Source organism: Pinus tabuliformis, chromosome 2_1 (genome assembly GCF_031772625.1).
Source record: "Pinus tabuliformis cultivar Carrire ecotype Pingquan chromosome 2_1, CPIR1, whole genome shotgun sequence".
NCBI classification, from domain to species: Eukaryota; Viridiplantae; Streptophyta; class Pinopsida; order Pinales; family Pinaceae; genus Pinus; species Pinus tabuliformis.
Window position 1 is genome coordinate 591400718 of NC_142299.1, and position 17447 is coordinate 591418164.

Here is a 17447-nt window from a genome sequence, read left to right on the forward strand (position 1 = left end):
TTGACGTTAAGAGGGAGGAAAATTATATGAGCTTTCACATGGAATGAATGGAAAACCACATAACCCAACTCAACCACCATATCCCATGTTTTATAAAATCTTCAGCCCCTCTAAGATCTAGTGCAAAACACCCATCTCAAGTTACCTCTTTAAAGTCTTAGTTGATTGATGTGCTCTACGAATGTTTTTCGGTTTGATGTTTCTTCAGACTTTCTAGTTAGGTCAAAAATGTTGTTATTATTATAGTTTCAGAATTGTTACTCAGTTAATAGATGGTCAAAATACCTATTTTCCAACTGTCCAGGTAGAGATGATTGGGTGAAAATTCTTGATGGAAGAAATGTGTCACATCCCTCAGTATATCTTGTACAAAATACACAAGATTAAGTATTTTTACAAGTTTTACATGCTAGTAGCATGAAATGAATGACTTATCACCTACTCTTAATCTAATCATCAAATATTATAATCACAATCATTAAGTGAAGTAACTGTAGAAATGGAATAACTATTTGGGTAAAATAAATATCGTTAGTGCAACTTATTAACAAAATGCATTTAATTGTAGCTTTGCATCATTATCGTTGTTCAACTAATGAGGGCTTCATAAAAAAATAATGAATGGTCTAATTTCCAACATCATGCAAGGTGACAACATCATCAACATAAAAATTTACTTAAGCACTCAAATGAACACCTATATTACACTGGAAACCCAAGGTAAATACATGTAATCGTTTATTTATTACATGTTTAGTGGGGAAGTTCATCGTTCACTCAATGGAAACAAGGTAGTCCATCACTTGTCCATTGTTGAATTTTACAAAAGAAGCGTAATATTTTATTGAAGAATTATTAACTAGAGACCCATACATTAGACATGCTCCCATGTTTTTAAAGCACATTATCCTACAGTGCTTAAATCACAATATCTTCATGGCCTTGTTGTTTACCACAATAACTTCTTCCCTATCAATAATATGTCTTACTAAACCAAGTTTCCCATTGTAATCTACATTTGACAATCTTTCACTCTACATGTAACAATAATTATGTATAATGACATCATTGCCTATAATATTATTAGTTATAATAGTTCGTTTTACCGCTATAAAAGATATTGATTTACAAACCATCACTAAATTCTTTCAAAAAGTAGTGATTCCATACTGCAAACAATATTGTTAATAAACACTCTAATACCATGATTTCCTACAAATCTTGAAATATCAAGTTATCCAAACCCAAAATACTATAGATTTTTCACCAAATATAATGTGAGAGAACCAAGATATTTCTATCTCAAATATTGAATCTCTATAAGTTATCATTTTTATGATTAGAATCACTAATAATCCTCCATGCACTATATATATTTACATGAAAAATAACTTACATATTTACATGAAAAAAGTTATTGCACATGCATAAAAAATAAAATCATAAACATAACTAATATTTATTTAACAGATAAAATATTATAACTAATCTCTACAAAATCATACTTTTATTACATTTAACATAATGCCAAATCATGAAAATAAATTTACAAAACCATAGTATTATTTTCTAGGTACTTACTACAAAACCATAGATAACAATCTTCTGCTGGGTTTTAATAAAAAAACCATTCTTGTTATTAAAAATGTAAAATCATGTGTTCACAATATAAAATAAAGTTAATATTGTTGTTTTTATTTCACATACAAATACATATAATTATCTGTCTTTCAAGTGCATTAAATAAATACATATACCTATAAAAAACATGGTTATTTTTTTTTTATTGTAAATACAAGATCCTATGTATTAACAAAACTATGATTACATTATAATGTAAAATCAAATGCATTAGCCAATGAAAAGTTAGAAACATTTTATGCATTGACAAATGCATTGCTAGAGATCAAATTTTAGTTGCAAAAACAATTATAAACTTACTCTTGTATTTACCTATTATAAATTATATATATAATATCCACTTGCAAGCAGCATGTCAATAACCTAATTCAGATCGTGCATGCCCATATAATAATTCACTATCTAAAGGTTAGAACATGCATACCATAAACTCTATTACAGAGTCAGTCACTAGTGAAACTTTGGACAGACTTTCCATTGGATAAATGCAAATTTACAATGACAATGGTGGCCACATTGCTCAGGATTGCCACGAAAGTAGTTTTTTTTGCTTATACACTAAGCCTGGAAGAACCTGTCGAGTGTTGGAATGTATTCTGCGCTCAGGCGTATGAGTGCCTGCTTTCATATTAATGGTGACGGGATTGTTGTTATTAGTTGGAACAGCATTTATTAAATGCTAGACCAACGTGAAATCACCTAGACCTTTCTTCTTATTCACTGTAACCACGTGCATTCTTAGACTTCGCACGAATCTCCCTCAGTTTTCGACACCAACAGATGAAGAATGTCGTAGAATTCCTCCCAATTACTGCTACTTATTGCATGGCATTGAGATCCTATCGACACATTATGCATTTTGCATTAAAAACAGTTACAGTATTGTAAGAAATAAACTGATAACCATAAATCCTATACAGATGGGGTTTTCCATTTTAACATTGGCATGAAACCGAGACTTTCATGAATGAATGTATCATTAATAAGAAGAATCTATTTATCACTGAAGTCCATTCCTACAAATACGTGCAAATTCAATTCGCTGGACTTTGGGAAAAAGTAAACATTATCTATCCGTTCTTGCAATGAACTGTAGGCCCGCATCTATTTCTTGAACCGAATGCATTTTCGGTGATCGATCTGGTAGTTGCAAAATCATTCCAAAACTCACAACTAATTCTTGGCACTATTTATTTCGGAGCAGGTCCATACGTTCTGCTTGTTACTAAAAACCTAAATTCGAACGTTTCCAATCCTAGTTCTAGGCAGATTAGAATATGAGCTAAACAATGTATTATTTATGATTTTGTGTTAATGAAAAGCCACCTACATTAATACACAAAAAAATAGATATCAAATTTATTAAAATTAATAAAATATATATTTATTTAAAAGATATATCTAAAATTTTGTAGTTGGGTGACTATCACCTTAAGATTAATATCAAGTATTGTGTGAACAATTTTTTTTTCTCTTTCGAGAAAATAATAAGTATACTGCAACCAACCAGAATTGATCTATAAAATTGACCAACCCATTCTATATATAATTTCAAAAAATAAAAAGAAAATTTTGAAAACATTTTACGTTCTCCTATTAAAATAAAATCTATTTTCAATAAAAATAATCCTTACCATCAAATCTCAAATTACAACATTTTGGAATTCACCAAAATAGCTACCAACACCCATGGAAAGTTTAAAGATATTTTATTATCTTCTTTTGTTGAAGCAAGAATTGGACCTTCAATTCATATAAACCTAAAATATTGGTTAAATAAAATACAACACCCCTAAGGAGCAGAATGCGAAAAAGTTCACTGGCACCCCAGGTGAAATCAAGAAGTCATAAAGCGGACCTGATGAGGAAACAGAGACCATGGAGAAAATATTTTGGATCCGCAAGGTAGATAACCATCGAGCAGTGGTTCTACCCGAAATTCCCCTAACCCGCTCCTGAGCAGGAATGTGCAAGGAAGATATCCTGGTCCCACCAACAAGCACAAAAAACCTCAGTCGTAGATCTGCTACGAGTAGATCCTATGGTTGTGAAGGATATCGAGCTGGAAAGAAGAGCGAGGAATGCCCACCCGATGAAGATGGTATTCTCTCTCCTCCCTTAGCCACGTGTTGAATGGTTAGTGGCATCAGAAGAAATTTTGCAAAACCACTTATTGTAATGCGGACACCCGATAACCACTGTAACTGCAGCAAAACCACCATGTACTATAGCAAAGCTGTTGCTGCCACCTTTTGGTTTCTCGCTCTTTCTCCTCTGCCTTCTATCCATATGCAAGACCCAAATATACCAATTCTCGGGTCACCTGTTTGTTAAACTCTTAACATCCATCTTCTTCATTTTCAACTGATTATCTCCCCTTCATGTACTCATAGTGCTCCCTCTCTACGCGAGCCAGAGTGTAGCAATCCTCACGTAGTTGTCCTGCAGGAACCAACTACCACGAGCAGTACTTGTTGTCTCTTGTACATAGAACCCCTTCATTAGCTAGCCGGTTCGCCACTCTTTTGGCATCTCTGTGCACATGAGCAAAGCTAAGAGTTCTAAGTATTCTTAGGTGAGATTGAATTTGGTGATAGACCTACGAAAGTCACCAGTGGTTCGAAACTTTGTCTGGTGTTGTGCGAGTGCCTATCCTTTTGATTGCATTAATTGTTAATTTCGACTCTACGTCTATGATTGTGTTATGTAAATTTTGATCAATAAGAATTTCTAAGCCTTGCTCAATGGCCATGAGTTCTACCATATTGTTAGTTTCCCTCCCCAAATGACTGTGAAAGATGAATTTTATGTTGCCCTCTTCATCTCTTATGACTCCTTTGTAACCAGCATCCCTGGGGTTTCCTTTTGAGGTTCCATCTATGTTGAATTTCAGAAAGCCATGGGGAGGGGGTTGCTAGAAAGCCTTTCTCTCTGATATGTGCCTTGTTTTGTCTTTTATGCCCTGAGGAACATGTCACTGGATCCCCAGCAGTTCAAGAATGTGAGCACCCATTGACCAGGGGGTTTCTCAAGAGCCTGCTCCAGAAGGACATTAACTGTTTCTTTGAGCTATTTAGGATCTGAGCCATGATTCTTTGTGTTGAACAATATTTAGCTTTGAAGATATTGTTGTTGCGTTCTTTCCAGACATACCAGATGAAAAATATTGGAATCAGAGTCCAGGCTAAATTTACTATCTCATTATCTGAGAAGTCTTTCCTCCAATTCTTTCAAGTTTCAGTAATGTCATATTCGTTCCTAACTGTTTGGTTGAAGATAGAGGCCACCCCATTCCATCAGGTGGAGGTGAAAGAGCAGAGGTTGAGAAGGTGATCCATAGTTTCCTTCTGGAGACCACATAACTGGCATCTTGATGGACCAGCAAAACCTTCCTTTCTGAGACTTTTCCAAGTCAAAATCTTTTTAGGCTGTACTAGCCACATGAATAGTTTGATCTTCATCCAGTGGGGGTTGTTCCAAAGGTCTTTCCAAGTCTTCTTAGGGCTTGGATAGTTATGTCTAGTGACTATTCTTTTGGCTTCTGTGAGGTTGAAGATGCCCTCATTATTTCTCCCCCATCCTAGTAGATCATTTGAGGTTGAGGTCAAAATTTTCCTCTTTTCTAGAATCACTTCAAGAAATTTAGCTTGGGCCTTCAAAGGGGTCTCTTCATTGTAATCTCGTACCTTCCAAATTCTCCATTTACTTGCGTCTCTTGACTGATCCCAAAAGTCACTTACCCTTTTCATTCCTTTAGTAATGGTATCATTTTTTATGATGTCCAGTCCTTCTCTACAGAGGTTATGTTCATGCTGCCAGTTGTGCTCCCAGAGCCAAGCTAGATTTCCATTTCTAATCTCCAAGAAACTATGTTTTTGAACTAAGGCTCTATTCTCCCAAGCATTGTTCTAGATATGGGAACCCCTGATGTGTCCTATCATTCGAATGTGGTCCCTTTCCTGCCAGTCCATTGCATATTTTTGTTTCCAAAGCTTAGCCTAGGGGTTTCTCATTTCCTTTAGCCATCTCCACCAAATCTTTTCCCCCAAAACATTGCTTAGAGTGTCCAGGTCATGGAAACCCAAACCACCATGGGTTTTAGGTTTGCAGAGCTTGTCCCATGCTACCAGAGCCCATTTCTTTTTCTCTTCCCCTTTACCCCAAAGAAAATTTCTTCGAATATTTCGGATTTGCTGTAAAACTCCTATTGGGATAGGAAGGGTTGAAAACATGAAAATTGGAATGGTTTGTAGTACAGCCTTTGTGAGAATTAGCCTTCCTGCTAAATTCAAGGATTTACTAGTCTAGTTGTTGACTTTGTCCTTTAGTTTATTTGTAACTGATTCCCAAACATCCTTACTCAGAGGTTTATCAGTGAGACGCATTCCCAGATATTTGGAGGGAAGATGATCTCTTTGAAAGCCAAGAATTTTGTAGAGATTTCTTTGAATAGAAATATCAGTATTGAAAAGGAAAACTTTTGATTTTGTGAGGCGTACCTCAGTGCCAGCAGCCATTTAGAAGTCATGCAGGATTTGTCTGAGAGCTTTGGCTTCCTTGACTGTGGGTATGCCTTGCGGCATAGTGTCATCCACAAATTGCTGATCAACCAATGTGTCCCCATTCTGAGTAAGTTTCAGTCCGTGGATTCTTCCTTCCTCCTTGGCTGAATTGATCGCTTTACCCAATCCTTCCATCATGAGAATGAAGAGGAATGGGGAGAGAGGATCTCCTTGCCTGAGGCCTCTCGATGGCCTGAAGGTTCTGGATGGAGAGCCATTAAGAAGGATTGAACTACTAGCAGTGGTAACCAGGGCCATGACCCACTTTATCCAATTGTGGTCAAAGCCATAAGCTTTAAGAACTATCCTGATGTAAGACTAGCATAGCTTATCATAAGCTTTTGCTATGTCCAGTTGTATTATCATACCTACTTGCTTATTGGTATTGAGGGAATGAACCACTTCATGAGCTTGAATGATATGATTGAGAATTCGTATACCTTCGACATCTCCAGTCTACTCCTCTAACTTGAGCATTGGAAGAAGAGGTTTGAATCTGTTAGCAATAACTTTGGAAATGATTTTGTACACCACATTAGACAAAGTTATGGGTCTGAATCTGTCTGGTGTCATGGCTTTTTCTTGTTTAGGGATTAATGCTATGAAGGATTCATTAAGCGCTCTCAGAAGTGTTCTTGACTTTCTCGAGTCCTCCACCACATCAAGAATGTCTTGTTTGATAGTTTCCCATCATGTTTTGAGGAAGTCTACACTCAAAACCATCTGAGCATGGAACTTTGTCGTTGTGCATCTCTTTGATTACTTCCTTGACCTCTTCTTCCATTACTGGCATGTTGAGATTATAATTATCTTCCCTGGTTACCAGTTTTGGAATATGTTGAGCGAAGCTCTTAGTGAATTGAGATCTGTCTACAATGGTCTCCTCTGCTATGTTTTGAAAATGTTGTACCAGAACAGATTCCATTTCCTTGTGAGTATTTAGCTCTTTCGCTTGAGGATCTATGAGTTTTGTGATCCGATTATTTGCCATGTGTTTCATGGTAGACTTGTGAAAGAACCTAGTATTTCTCTCCTCTTCTTTAATCCATTGTACTATTGATTTCTGTCTCCAGAATATTTCCTCCTATTGGCATCTATTGTCCCATTCTTGTTGAAAAGAGTCTGCTTGCATTTTCCTTTCCTTTGTGAAGCCTTGTATGTTGAGAATTTGATTAGTTTCCTGTAATTTTTTCTCCACTTCTCTTTTGGCTTCAAAAATATTGCCAAACTCATGTTTTTTCCATTCTTTGAGCCTTAGCTTGATGTGTTTGAGTCTCTGTTGTAGGAGGAACATTTTTGTGCCTTGGGTGGCATGTCTTCTGCCTACCATTTTCCAATAATCAGGGTGAGTGAGCCAAACATTTTCGAACTTGAAAGGTCTGTTCCTCTAGGTGCCAATAAATGAAGCTTCCAATTGGATGGGCCAGTGGTCCAAGCCTTTGAACGGAAGGATAAAAGTTTTCATGATACGAACGGAGAGAAGGATATCCTCCGAGATTATGAATCTGTCTAATTTCGAGGCAACTTGGGAAGTTCCTCCTCTCTTGTTATTCAATGTGAAGGCACCATTTATTGTGTCCATATCCACCAGTCTCATGTTGTTTAAGAAGTTCTAAAAGGGAATTGAGTCTCGTCCAAGCATTCTAGTCCCTCCTTTTTTCTCTGTGAGCGATTTTATCATGTTAAAATCCCCTCCCAAAATCCAGGGGATTACTGGGTGTCTCTCTCTCAGCTCCCCCAGAGAGGCGAGTAGCCTGAGTTTGTCTTTAAGAAGTTAATGGCCATATACATTTGTGATCATGTAACAATCCTTGTCCCCAAAAGGTTGTATAACCATTGAAAGTTGGTTTCTTGATGCCTCAGCATCCAGGATCTCAAATTTCTAAGGATTCCATAGAGTAAGAATTCCCCCGCTGTATTATTTGCTTTGACATCTAGGTACTCATATTTTATAAGCCATTTGCTATGTATTTCTCTGATCTTGTCTACTGAGCATTTTGTTTCCTATATAAACACCATGTCTGGTTTTTCTTCTTTTATTCTGTTACTGAGATTTCTTTCTTTTTTTTTACTTCCCAGTCCTCTAATTTTTATGAAAGAGTAACTAGTGAGATCTTTCATATTACCTAAATTAATCATGAGTTTCCCACACTCTGACAGAAGTTCATTCTATCTCTTTCTTCCTCTTTTCTTTCCTGGGTTTTTGGTGTAGTGTCCTGATGTAATCTCCATTGATTTAACCCCTATATTCTCCTGGTTGTCATAGTTCCTTTTGACTCTTGCAACTTTTGTTTGAGACCTTCGGAGGAATAACTATTGTTCTCTGTCAAACTCCTCTTGTGGTAGAGATTCAATCCCTCTGTTGGCTCCCTGCTCTAGAAACTTTTATAGTTCAAGGTTCTCCCTCTCGAGAATCTCTTGTAGGTCTTGTTCCTCCGTACCTCCTTCGCTTGGGGTCATCTCATGGTCCCTGCCAAGTTCCATAGTGCTTGGTGGGTCCTCCTTTTATTCATTGTATTCCTGTATGATTTCCATGCTATCCTCTTTTTCTTTCCCTGTATGAATGTCCTCCGGTTCCTTATTCGTTCCATTCCCCCCCTCTTCTTCTAAAATCTCGAAACTATTATGACTTGGTAGCTTGTTCTTGCTGGGTTTATTTTGGTACTTTTTCCCCCTCCTTTCCCTCTTCCTCCCACTTTGGTGAAACCTTCAAGGTATTTTCATGTGTTGGTTTTTAGGTTCTCCTCCCTTTTGTTGATTGGGCAGTCTCTAAAGAGGTGCCCATGTTCATGACATTTACGACATCTAAATGGGATGTGTTCATAGTCGATCGCCTGTACCCATTCCTCATCATATACCTCTAGGATGACTTCATCTGGGAGTGCTCTCGATAAATCCGTTTCTACAAATATGCCGGCGAAGGAGGTATATTTACCTCAAAGAGTCGCCTCTGATATCTTTATAAAATGCCCTAATTTTTTACCTATAGCTTTTAAGGATTCCAACAGCTAATAATATAAAGGTAAGGAATATAATCTAATCCAGATCAGGACCAATGTGAACATTTCTCACTTTGGAATAGAGTTCATCATCTAAGGTCACATGTAAAGGCCAGCAACCACATAGAAGTAGGGTCCTCCTTCGAAAACTGTGTCTTTGTCCTCCAGGTTAGTGAAAACCACTGTGAAAAAACCATTGGACCCAAGATGTAGATTTATTTCTCCATTCGGTTTCCAATTGTTTCGTATCCATGTGTAGAACGCTTTCTCCGTGGGCCATATAACCATAAACTTGCATATGCCTACATAAGTTGCCATGTCATCTCTGTGCACCTGTAGTGCAGGTTCATTTAAGACCACCTGGGGTTTAATGTTAGACATGGGCTCGAAGGGTCCTGTCGTAGATATATTCTCCATTCTCTGACTGCTCTCTTCAGATTTTGGTTGAGGGTCCCTTCCTTTTCTAGGGATTTGTTGCTTTTTGGCTTTTGACTATTGGTTGTCTTTGTCTCTGCCTCTGTTGGTTTCCGGAAATTGTTCAGACACGTCTCTTTGCTTTTGTTTGAAACCATGTCACTGTAGGAGGGAGTAGAGCTCCCTCCTCCATGCCCCTCCATAGTTACCAACTCCCTTCTGTCGCCCCTTGTTCAAAACCCTCATCGCTCAGTCGAGTCAGAATCCCTCCATTTCCTCATCCAAAAAAGTGTTATTGTTTTAAAAATATTTTATTATCAATATCTTGAACTTAAAATTATTTTTTTATACCAATTCAAAATTTATCAAGTTAAGAGTTAATTCAACATTATTTGTATTTTTGAATAATATCATTTATAATATTCTAATTATCCTGATAAATATGTTTATTTAGAAATAAGTTGTCACATTTTTAATTAATAGGTAAATTTGGATTATTGCGTTATATATATAATTAATAATTAATAGTAATAATAATATAAAGTAAAAATTTATGTGTATTTTTAGATAATACCATTCATAATATTTTAATTATGTTGATAGAAATGTATATTTAAAAATAGATTTTCATACTTTTAATAAAACTGAATTTTTGTTATTGTTTTATTGTAATTTTCTAATTTTTTAAAATGTGTATTTATTTCACTAAAATATTATTATTTATAATTAATAGTAGTAATAATATAAAATAAAGTTAAAGTTCTGTTAATTTTTATTATTTTTTTTGAATCTTAGAAAGTTAAAATTTCAAATTTCAATGTTTTGATTTCTATACATATTTATTATTCATTTAATGTATATGTTAATACATATTATTAACCAATTTTAATATATTTTTTAAAATCTTCGAAATGTTTTGATTTCTATCCATATTTAATATTCATTTAATATATATGTTAATACGTATTATTATTCAATTTTAATATATTTTTAGTTTAAATATAATGAATTTTTTGAATTACTTCCTATATCTATAATCAAACCTAAATCATAAATTTGAATTACCATAAATCGAACTCATTACATTGTAATATACATTTAAATTAAATCATAAATTTGAATTACCATAAATCGAACTCATTACATTGTAATATACATTTAAATTTAACATTAATATAAATTTCTTAAGTAAACATGGTAAACTATAATTTATTCAAACAATTGTAATTAAAAAAAAAGGAGTTGAAATCTCCTAATTTAGAAAAATACCACAATTAAACTTTTCCATTACCACTATAAACCCATATCTAACAACTCCTTAAAAAAATAGCTTATAAAGAAGCATCTATTCTTTAAAATTATCATTAAAAAAACCAACAGAAAACTTTACAAAAATTGAAAGCACGAAGAATGAATGATAAACTGTTTTCGCACTTAAGTATATACAAACACAAGTAAGATAAGTTTCATACCAGTTCACAGAGCATATAAAATTTAAAACTAAACCACAAAGAAAGAATGATAAACTGTTTCTCACTTAAGTATATACAAACATAAGTAAGATAAGTTTCATACCAATTCAAAGAGCATGTAAAATTTAAAGCCATTCCTGAATCAAACGACTACCAATACGAATACCAGCAATTCATTTTATTGAGCCCACAACGAATTTTTATTATTTTTAAATCTCAGATGTACAAACTTAACCACACCGTTAAACCAGAAACAATCCACCTCAACGATTAAACCAAAAACCAAGAAAACTCGAAATTAAAATATTCCACTAGGGTTTCAGATATATTAAAGGAAAAGCTATGCGAAAACTAAATATTTTTTATAAGAACTAGTCTTCACCAAAGTAGTGCAGATGCATTAAAGCAAAAGCTATGCCAAAGCTGGTTTTTCTAAGAGACTACAGCAAAGTAACCGATGCATTAAATCAAAAGCTACGCCAAAGCGAAATATTAAAAGAAAAGATGCATTAAAGCAAAAGCTATCCCAAAGTGAAATATGAAAAGGAAATATTTTTCATTAAAAGTATCTTATGATTAGATTTAATTATTCTGGTGCGTCACTTATGATGCAACGAACAACAACCAGCCATTGTAAATTTAATTATTCTGGTGGGCAACTTACGATGCAACTAACAATAATAACCCATTGTTTAATAACAATAACCCATTCTTTAATAATCAGATTGTATTTCAGAATACGTTTCAAGAATTCTGGCCGCACCGCACTCTCCCACGAGCACCACGAATTGTCGATAAAGGCTGCCCGAAATAATATACTAGCACTGTTTCGTGCCCGCAGGTATCTTTAGGTCATGGTGTTCTTCCACGTCATGTTGTTCTCTTTACGTGTCATACTTGGCACAAAGAGTTTATAAGCAGGACAGTTTTTGGGTGGTTATAGGCAAAATACAAGCAGACACATTAATCAAACCTGCCAGTCAATATTCTTTTCTTATGTCTGTTCTCTGAAGTTTATTCTATTAACCACTTGGTACTATATTCCCCTAAAATCTAATCATTTCACTTTGGAATCTTATTTTTAGTCGGTACAAAAGGTTCTCCTTCCATGGGTATAAGAAGGCTACCCAATCAATCTTCTTGAAGAAAGCTACTAGAGCGTTCAAGGATCCTGCTAGGTCCATCGACAATATTGTTAAGATGGTTTCTTTCCAGCGAATTGAGAAATTTAAGCCCCATCTTTCTCAGATTTTAAATCAGGTTACTTTTGCAGGGATGTATATCATCGTTAGATCTGCTCTAATAGATGGAATGAGTATCTCTGTTTATGTTGCATATAGAATGGCTCTTGCATCATTAACTATCGCTCCTTTCGCTTACATTTTAGAGAGGTAGTGTACACTCATTCTCATTTCTATGTTTACAGCTAGATTAAAATGTTTTCATGATATCAGTGAATTACATACAAAATAAATCGTGAATTCTGGAATTGGAGGGCAAGTGAGCAGTAGTTGAGATATTATAATAACTAGATAGATGTGATTTAATCTTTTCATCCACCATTGCAGAAAGCAACGCAAACCTTTGACATGGCCTATCATATTTCAAATTTTCTTGCTCGGAAGTGGGTAAGCATCTTCTACATATATTAGCTTTGCTATTCTCTGCTGGCTCAGATTGTAAATATAAATGACCTGATACAGTCATATGAAACAAATTTTTGAACGCCGTTTTACAGACTTGCAATTACTCTGAATTGCATCTTTCCTGGATTGTACTACACTTCTTCTACGTTTGGGTCTGCAGCGTTTAATCTAGTACCTGTTCTCACCTTTGTAATGGCCACATGCCTAAGGTAGAACCTGTGATCAATATTATTATATCGTGGCACTGAATTTTTTTGAAATAGTTAGTACCAATCCCGTAGTTAGATTCTTCGTGTTTTGTAATATATGATTCTATTGATTCTGAATTGCGATGATTGATCTGCAGGGATTAATTTTTGAGATGCAATTTATTTACCATTCTTTTTCAACTTGATTGTTGTTTGGATTAGACTAGAGAAAGTTAATATCAGAAGTTTGGGAGGACAAGCAAAGGTTGTTGGCACAATTATATGTGTTTGTGGTGCAATGGTCATGACGTTATACAAAGGTCCTGCACTTCATGTTCTATCATCTGATGTAAAAAACCATCGAACTAGATACAGTTCTAAGCCCAATATTTTACTGGGCGCCATCCTGATTTTTGGAAGCGTCCTCACTTGGTCAGCATGTATTGCTTTTCAGGTGATGTTTATTACCAATCATTATATAGTTATTTTACCTAGTATTTTCATTGTGCATGCACCTAGTGGGTTTTTAATTAGTTAATACCAGCTCTTGTATATGATATTTTGGTTTTAGTTCGTTCTGGTGTTTACATGTGGTTTCTTTATATGAGCATATTTTACATATGCATATTAACCAAACAAAAAACAAACTTAAATTATCTTTAGTTATTACTTCTACAACTAAAGTAAACTTAATTATTTTATATATTCATTTTCCAATATTATTCTACTTACATTATTTTGCGTGGATGGAACTGGATACAGGCACCTATTCTGAAGAGGTATCCCGCTCAGTTATCCTTAACAGCATTGATGAGCCTTATTGGAGCAGTTGAATCTGCTCTAATGGCTATAATCCTGGAGTATAAGAAGCCCAATGTCTGGGCCATAGGATGGAATATTGAGCTTCTGAGCGTTGTATACTCGGTAAGAACTCGAACCTTCAACGAAAAAAACATTGGGATAACTTTGAAAACATTACACATGGAATATAATAACAGGATACTAATTGGAATAAACAGCAGAACCATGACACGTATCTTGCATGTTTCAGGCTGTGGTATGTTCCGCAGTGGGTATGTTTTTGCTAGCTTGGTGTATAAGCAAAAGGGGCCCTGTATTCGTGGCACTTTTCAATCCACTTGGCACGATTGTAACAGCAGTCTTGGAGATTATCTTTGTCCATGTGTCCCTTCATGTGGGAAGGTAAGTCAATACAGCCAGGCTTAAGTGTATTTCAAGATGTTGATTGATTCTGCTGATGTTGATTACAAAAAAAACTGCGCAGTGTTGTCGGAGCAGTCTTGATCGTTGTGGGCCTCTATTCTGCACTCTGGGGTAAAACGCATGATATGAAAACCGAGGATGACGAGGCATCTGGCAATAATATTATCCAGGCTGGAGACCCGGAACTCAACAATAGTATTACCCTACTTAATAACGTGACAGTGGAAGATCAAGAATCCAACAGAGGAAAGGATACTGTTTGAAATCAAAGAAATTGTAAGAATGGAAGCCGAGGAATCGACGAAAGTAGAGACCACCTGTGAAAACATATAAAATGTGAGAAGATTCAAACTCATCGACTTTCCGCCGTTCTTCTTTGGTTAGCCTAATATTAAAATATGTAAAATATTTGGTTACACTCGCGGAGCTAATATTAAAATATGTAAAAGTGCTGCTACTTTGATGGCCAAGCAGGCCCCAGAGTCCATTGCTAAATAAAGTTAGTGGAAAGTATTATAGACAACTCCGAAAGTATTATCACTCTGGGCTATGACAACGTGCGGCCACAGTTTTCGATTTTATATTTATAGATTCGGTGGGCAGAGTAAATAAAACATAATTTTTTCTTGTATTAAAAAATAAAACTCGCATGATCCAAAAAATTTCTTGATACTACATGGAGTTTCGGAATTATTTGCAGATAATTTTATAGCGTGGATTGGAATAACTTTCTTTCTATGATTGTTGCATTATCAGTTATATGTAGCCTAGTTATAAATTTGTCTTCAGTTTTTGCACGAGGTGAAATCTTCAAAGTAGATTTGTGGAATGCTCATAAAATATTTATGCATGACGTGTAAATTATGAACCAGTATTAAACTGAGTCGTCTACGGAGCCCCGAAGAATTGTTAGGAGCCTTCAGAGTGGTTAGAATTTGGGTAAAAATATTTATTTTTTTGTAAAGGTAGTGTTTGAATCATATTTTTTATATTAGAAATAGATTCAGCATCGTCAAGAATTTCTGAGTCACCTAAAACTATGAAATTTAACAGCTTTTACTTAAATTTATAAAAAACTCTACCATTTTTTTTCTTCAAAATATGACTAAAATTTCCCAAAAAACAATCTAATTAAAATACTAAAGCTGGTCGGCCATAAGCGTTTTTATATTGACCCCGCTCGGGCTACGTTGAATTTTTTTTAATAAAATTGGTTCATCTTTTCTTTTTAATGAAATTGAACCGGTCCGCCCGGCGGCGGATCCACGTTTGGCATGGTAGCCAATTTTTTTTAAAATGAGCCACTCCTTAGATCTCAATATGCCCATCTTCATTCTTCCCGACGAGGCCGCCATCGTCCCTATAGCAATTTTTGCGATGGAAGGCTGCCCTACTTGCTAACCACGGTTGCATAACATAACAACATATACAGGTTCTTATTTATTTTTTTAATTCGTTTAAAATATATATTTTTTTTTAAATTTTGGTAAAACTATAGTTTTATCATATTTATATGAAATTTTATAAGATTTGAATCAAAGATTTTTGATTGGGTAAAGACTTTATTTCCAGAGTCTTATTTTGATTTTTTTTTTTAAATTATTTTAAAATCTAAATTTTTTGTAACCTTGATAAGACTATTATCCTTATTATATTTAATATAAGACCGCACAAAATTTGAACCCAAAACTTTTAATTTAACGAAACTTCATTTCCACTATCATTATCAATTAACCTACTCTAAACAAAACAAATAAGGCTTTTTCGTCCCTCAAATTTGATTTGTTTGGTATAAAATAGAAAGAAATGACACGATAAATGGCGAACCTTTATCATAATTGCATATGTGAATTGTAGAATCTGGACATGTATGATACCTATAGAGAGGAAGAAGCAGTATGGCGATAGGGTACGTGGTTTTGCTCGTCAAAATTGGGGGATTGGGTAAACCATGGTTTGGTCACGGTTGTAGTTTTTGTTGGTAGACCGTGGTTTCAGGTTTTGCTCCTCGAAACTGGGGGCTTGGGCACCTAGGTAAACCATGGTTTCATCATGGTTGAAGTTTCTGTTGGTAGACCATGGTTTCCACTTACCGGGCGATGGTTTCAACATGCAACGGTTTTACTTGTAGTGTTCCTTTCAAATTCAAAAAAAATCCCATTGGTCAATTTAGATTCTGTACGTGTTACTTTCAAAATCATCAAAACACCATTTGTCAATTTATTTTCCAAATATTTTGGAACAAGTATGGCCTATTTGTATATCCCTTCCAGGATATATCACTAGATTTGAGAGAGTGAAAATTATTTTTTCTCGATTTATAAGGTGGTATGATATTTGTGCAATTGAATCGATAATATTTTGGTAGATTTAGTTAGGATCGAGCTCTTTAAAATCGGTGGGTTTTTCACTTTAACCTGCCTAATAATACATTTCCATAGCTGCATGACATACATCATATGAAAAACATTTGTAAAACCCCATGTTACACGGAACGAATGCTAGAAGGATGCAATCCTTCAAGGTTCACGTTGTACATCAGTTATTTCTCATCCTTGACATTGGTAATTTGTGGGGCTAAAGCTACATGAGAGAGCCTCGGCGATGGTAATTATTTTCAATTTACTGACCGTATGAGATAAAGTAGATTTCAAGTTTCAATAGCAAAAGCATTTAAAGGAACTTTTATCTAGTTTCTAAGTAATAGAAAGTCTACTTAAATGAATACAAAGTGACTTAAAATTTATAAGGATTATATTCGAATTTTTATTTTTTTCAGTTTAAATATACTATGAATTAATTATATTATAATTTATTTAAAAATATTATTTGTAAATTTTTGTATACATATAATTAATATATTTTATATATAATAAATAAACAAAAAATAAAATAATATACATACTTAAAATAAATCAAATTATTATAAAAAAATTTAAACTTTTAATAAGTGGGGTTGTGAATGTAGCAATCTTGCTTAGATTTTGAAATGGAAAAGCAAGGAATTTATTCTACATTTTGGAATAGAAAAACAAGGAGTTGAAATAAATACTAATTAAATTTTATACATTGATATTTTTGGTATTGATTTGTTGGATTGATGAAGCAAAGTTAGAGGATACAGGGATAAGTTCAATTAGAAAATAAAGAGAAAATTGAAGTGACTGGTTGGAATTATATTGAATTTATTGGCCGCCTTTTTACTTTTCATATGCTTGGTGTTACTATCAAATTCAGGAACATGGCTATAGTTTCTTCGTTGTAACTCCTTTTCTCTAGGCCCATTCGTCTTTTCTCCCAC

At 34.6% G+C, this 17447-nt stretch overlaps 1 protein-coding gene across 1 annotated transcript; it reads left to right on the forward strand.

Annotated features, from left to right (window-relative positions):
• Nucleotides 1-9068: 9068 nt before the first annotated feature.
• On the forward strand, nucleotides 9069-14563 carry LOC149201846 (WAT1-related protein At2g39510-like). The gene is made up of 9 exons (XM_089401385.1): nucleotides 9069-9128; nucleotides 11838-11929; nucleotides 12174-12479; nucleotides 12657-12716; nucleotides 12827-12943; nucleotides 13145-13376; nucleotides 13685-13846; nucleotides 13974-14125; nucleotides 14208-14563. Exons 1-9 carry the CDS (start codon nucleotides 9069-9071, stop codon nucleotides 14407-14409), a joined length of 1383 nt encoding a protein of 460 aa, XP_089257511.1. The 3' UTR covers nucleotides 14410-14563.
• Nucleotides 14564-17447: the final 2884 nt, after the last annotated feature.

Coding starts and splice junctions, on each gene's coding strand:
- LOC149201846 (XM_089401385.1), top strand. CDS start 9,069: ATGACTTCATCTGGGAGTGCTCTCGATAAATCCGTTTCTACAAATATG. Junction 12,717..12,826: donor ATTTTCTTGCTCGGAAGTGG/GTAAGCATCTTC, acceptor GCCGTTTTACAG/ACTTGCAATTACTCTGAATT. Junction 13,847..13,973: donor TTCTGAGCGTTGTATACTCG/GTAAGAACTCGA, acceptor TGCATGTTTCAG/GCTGTGGTATGTTCCGCAGT.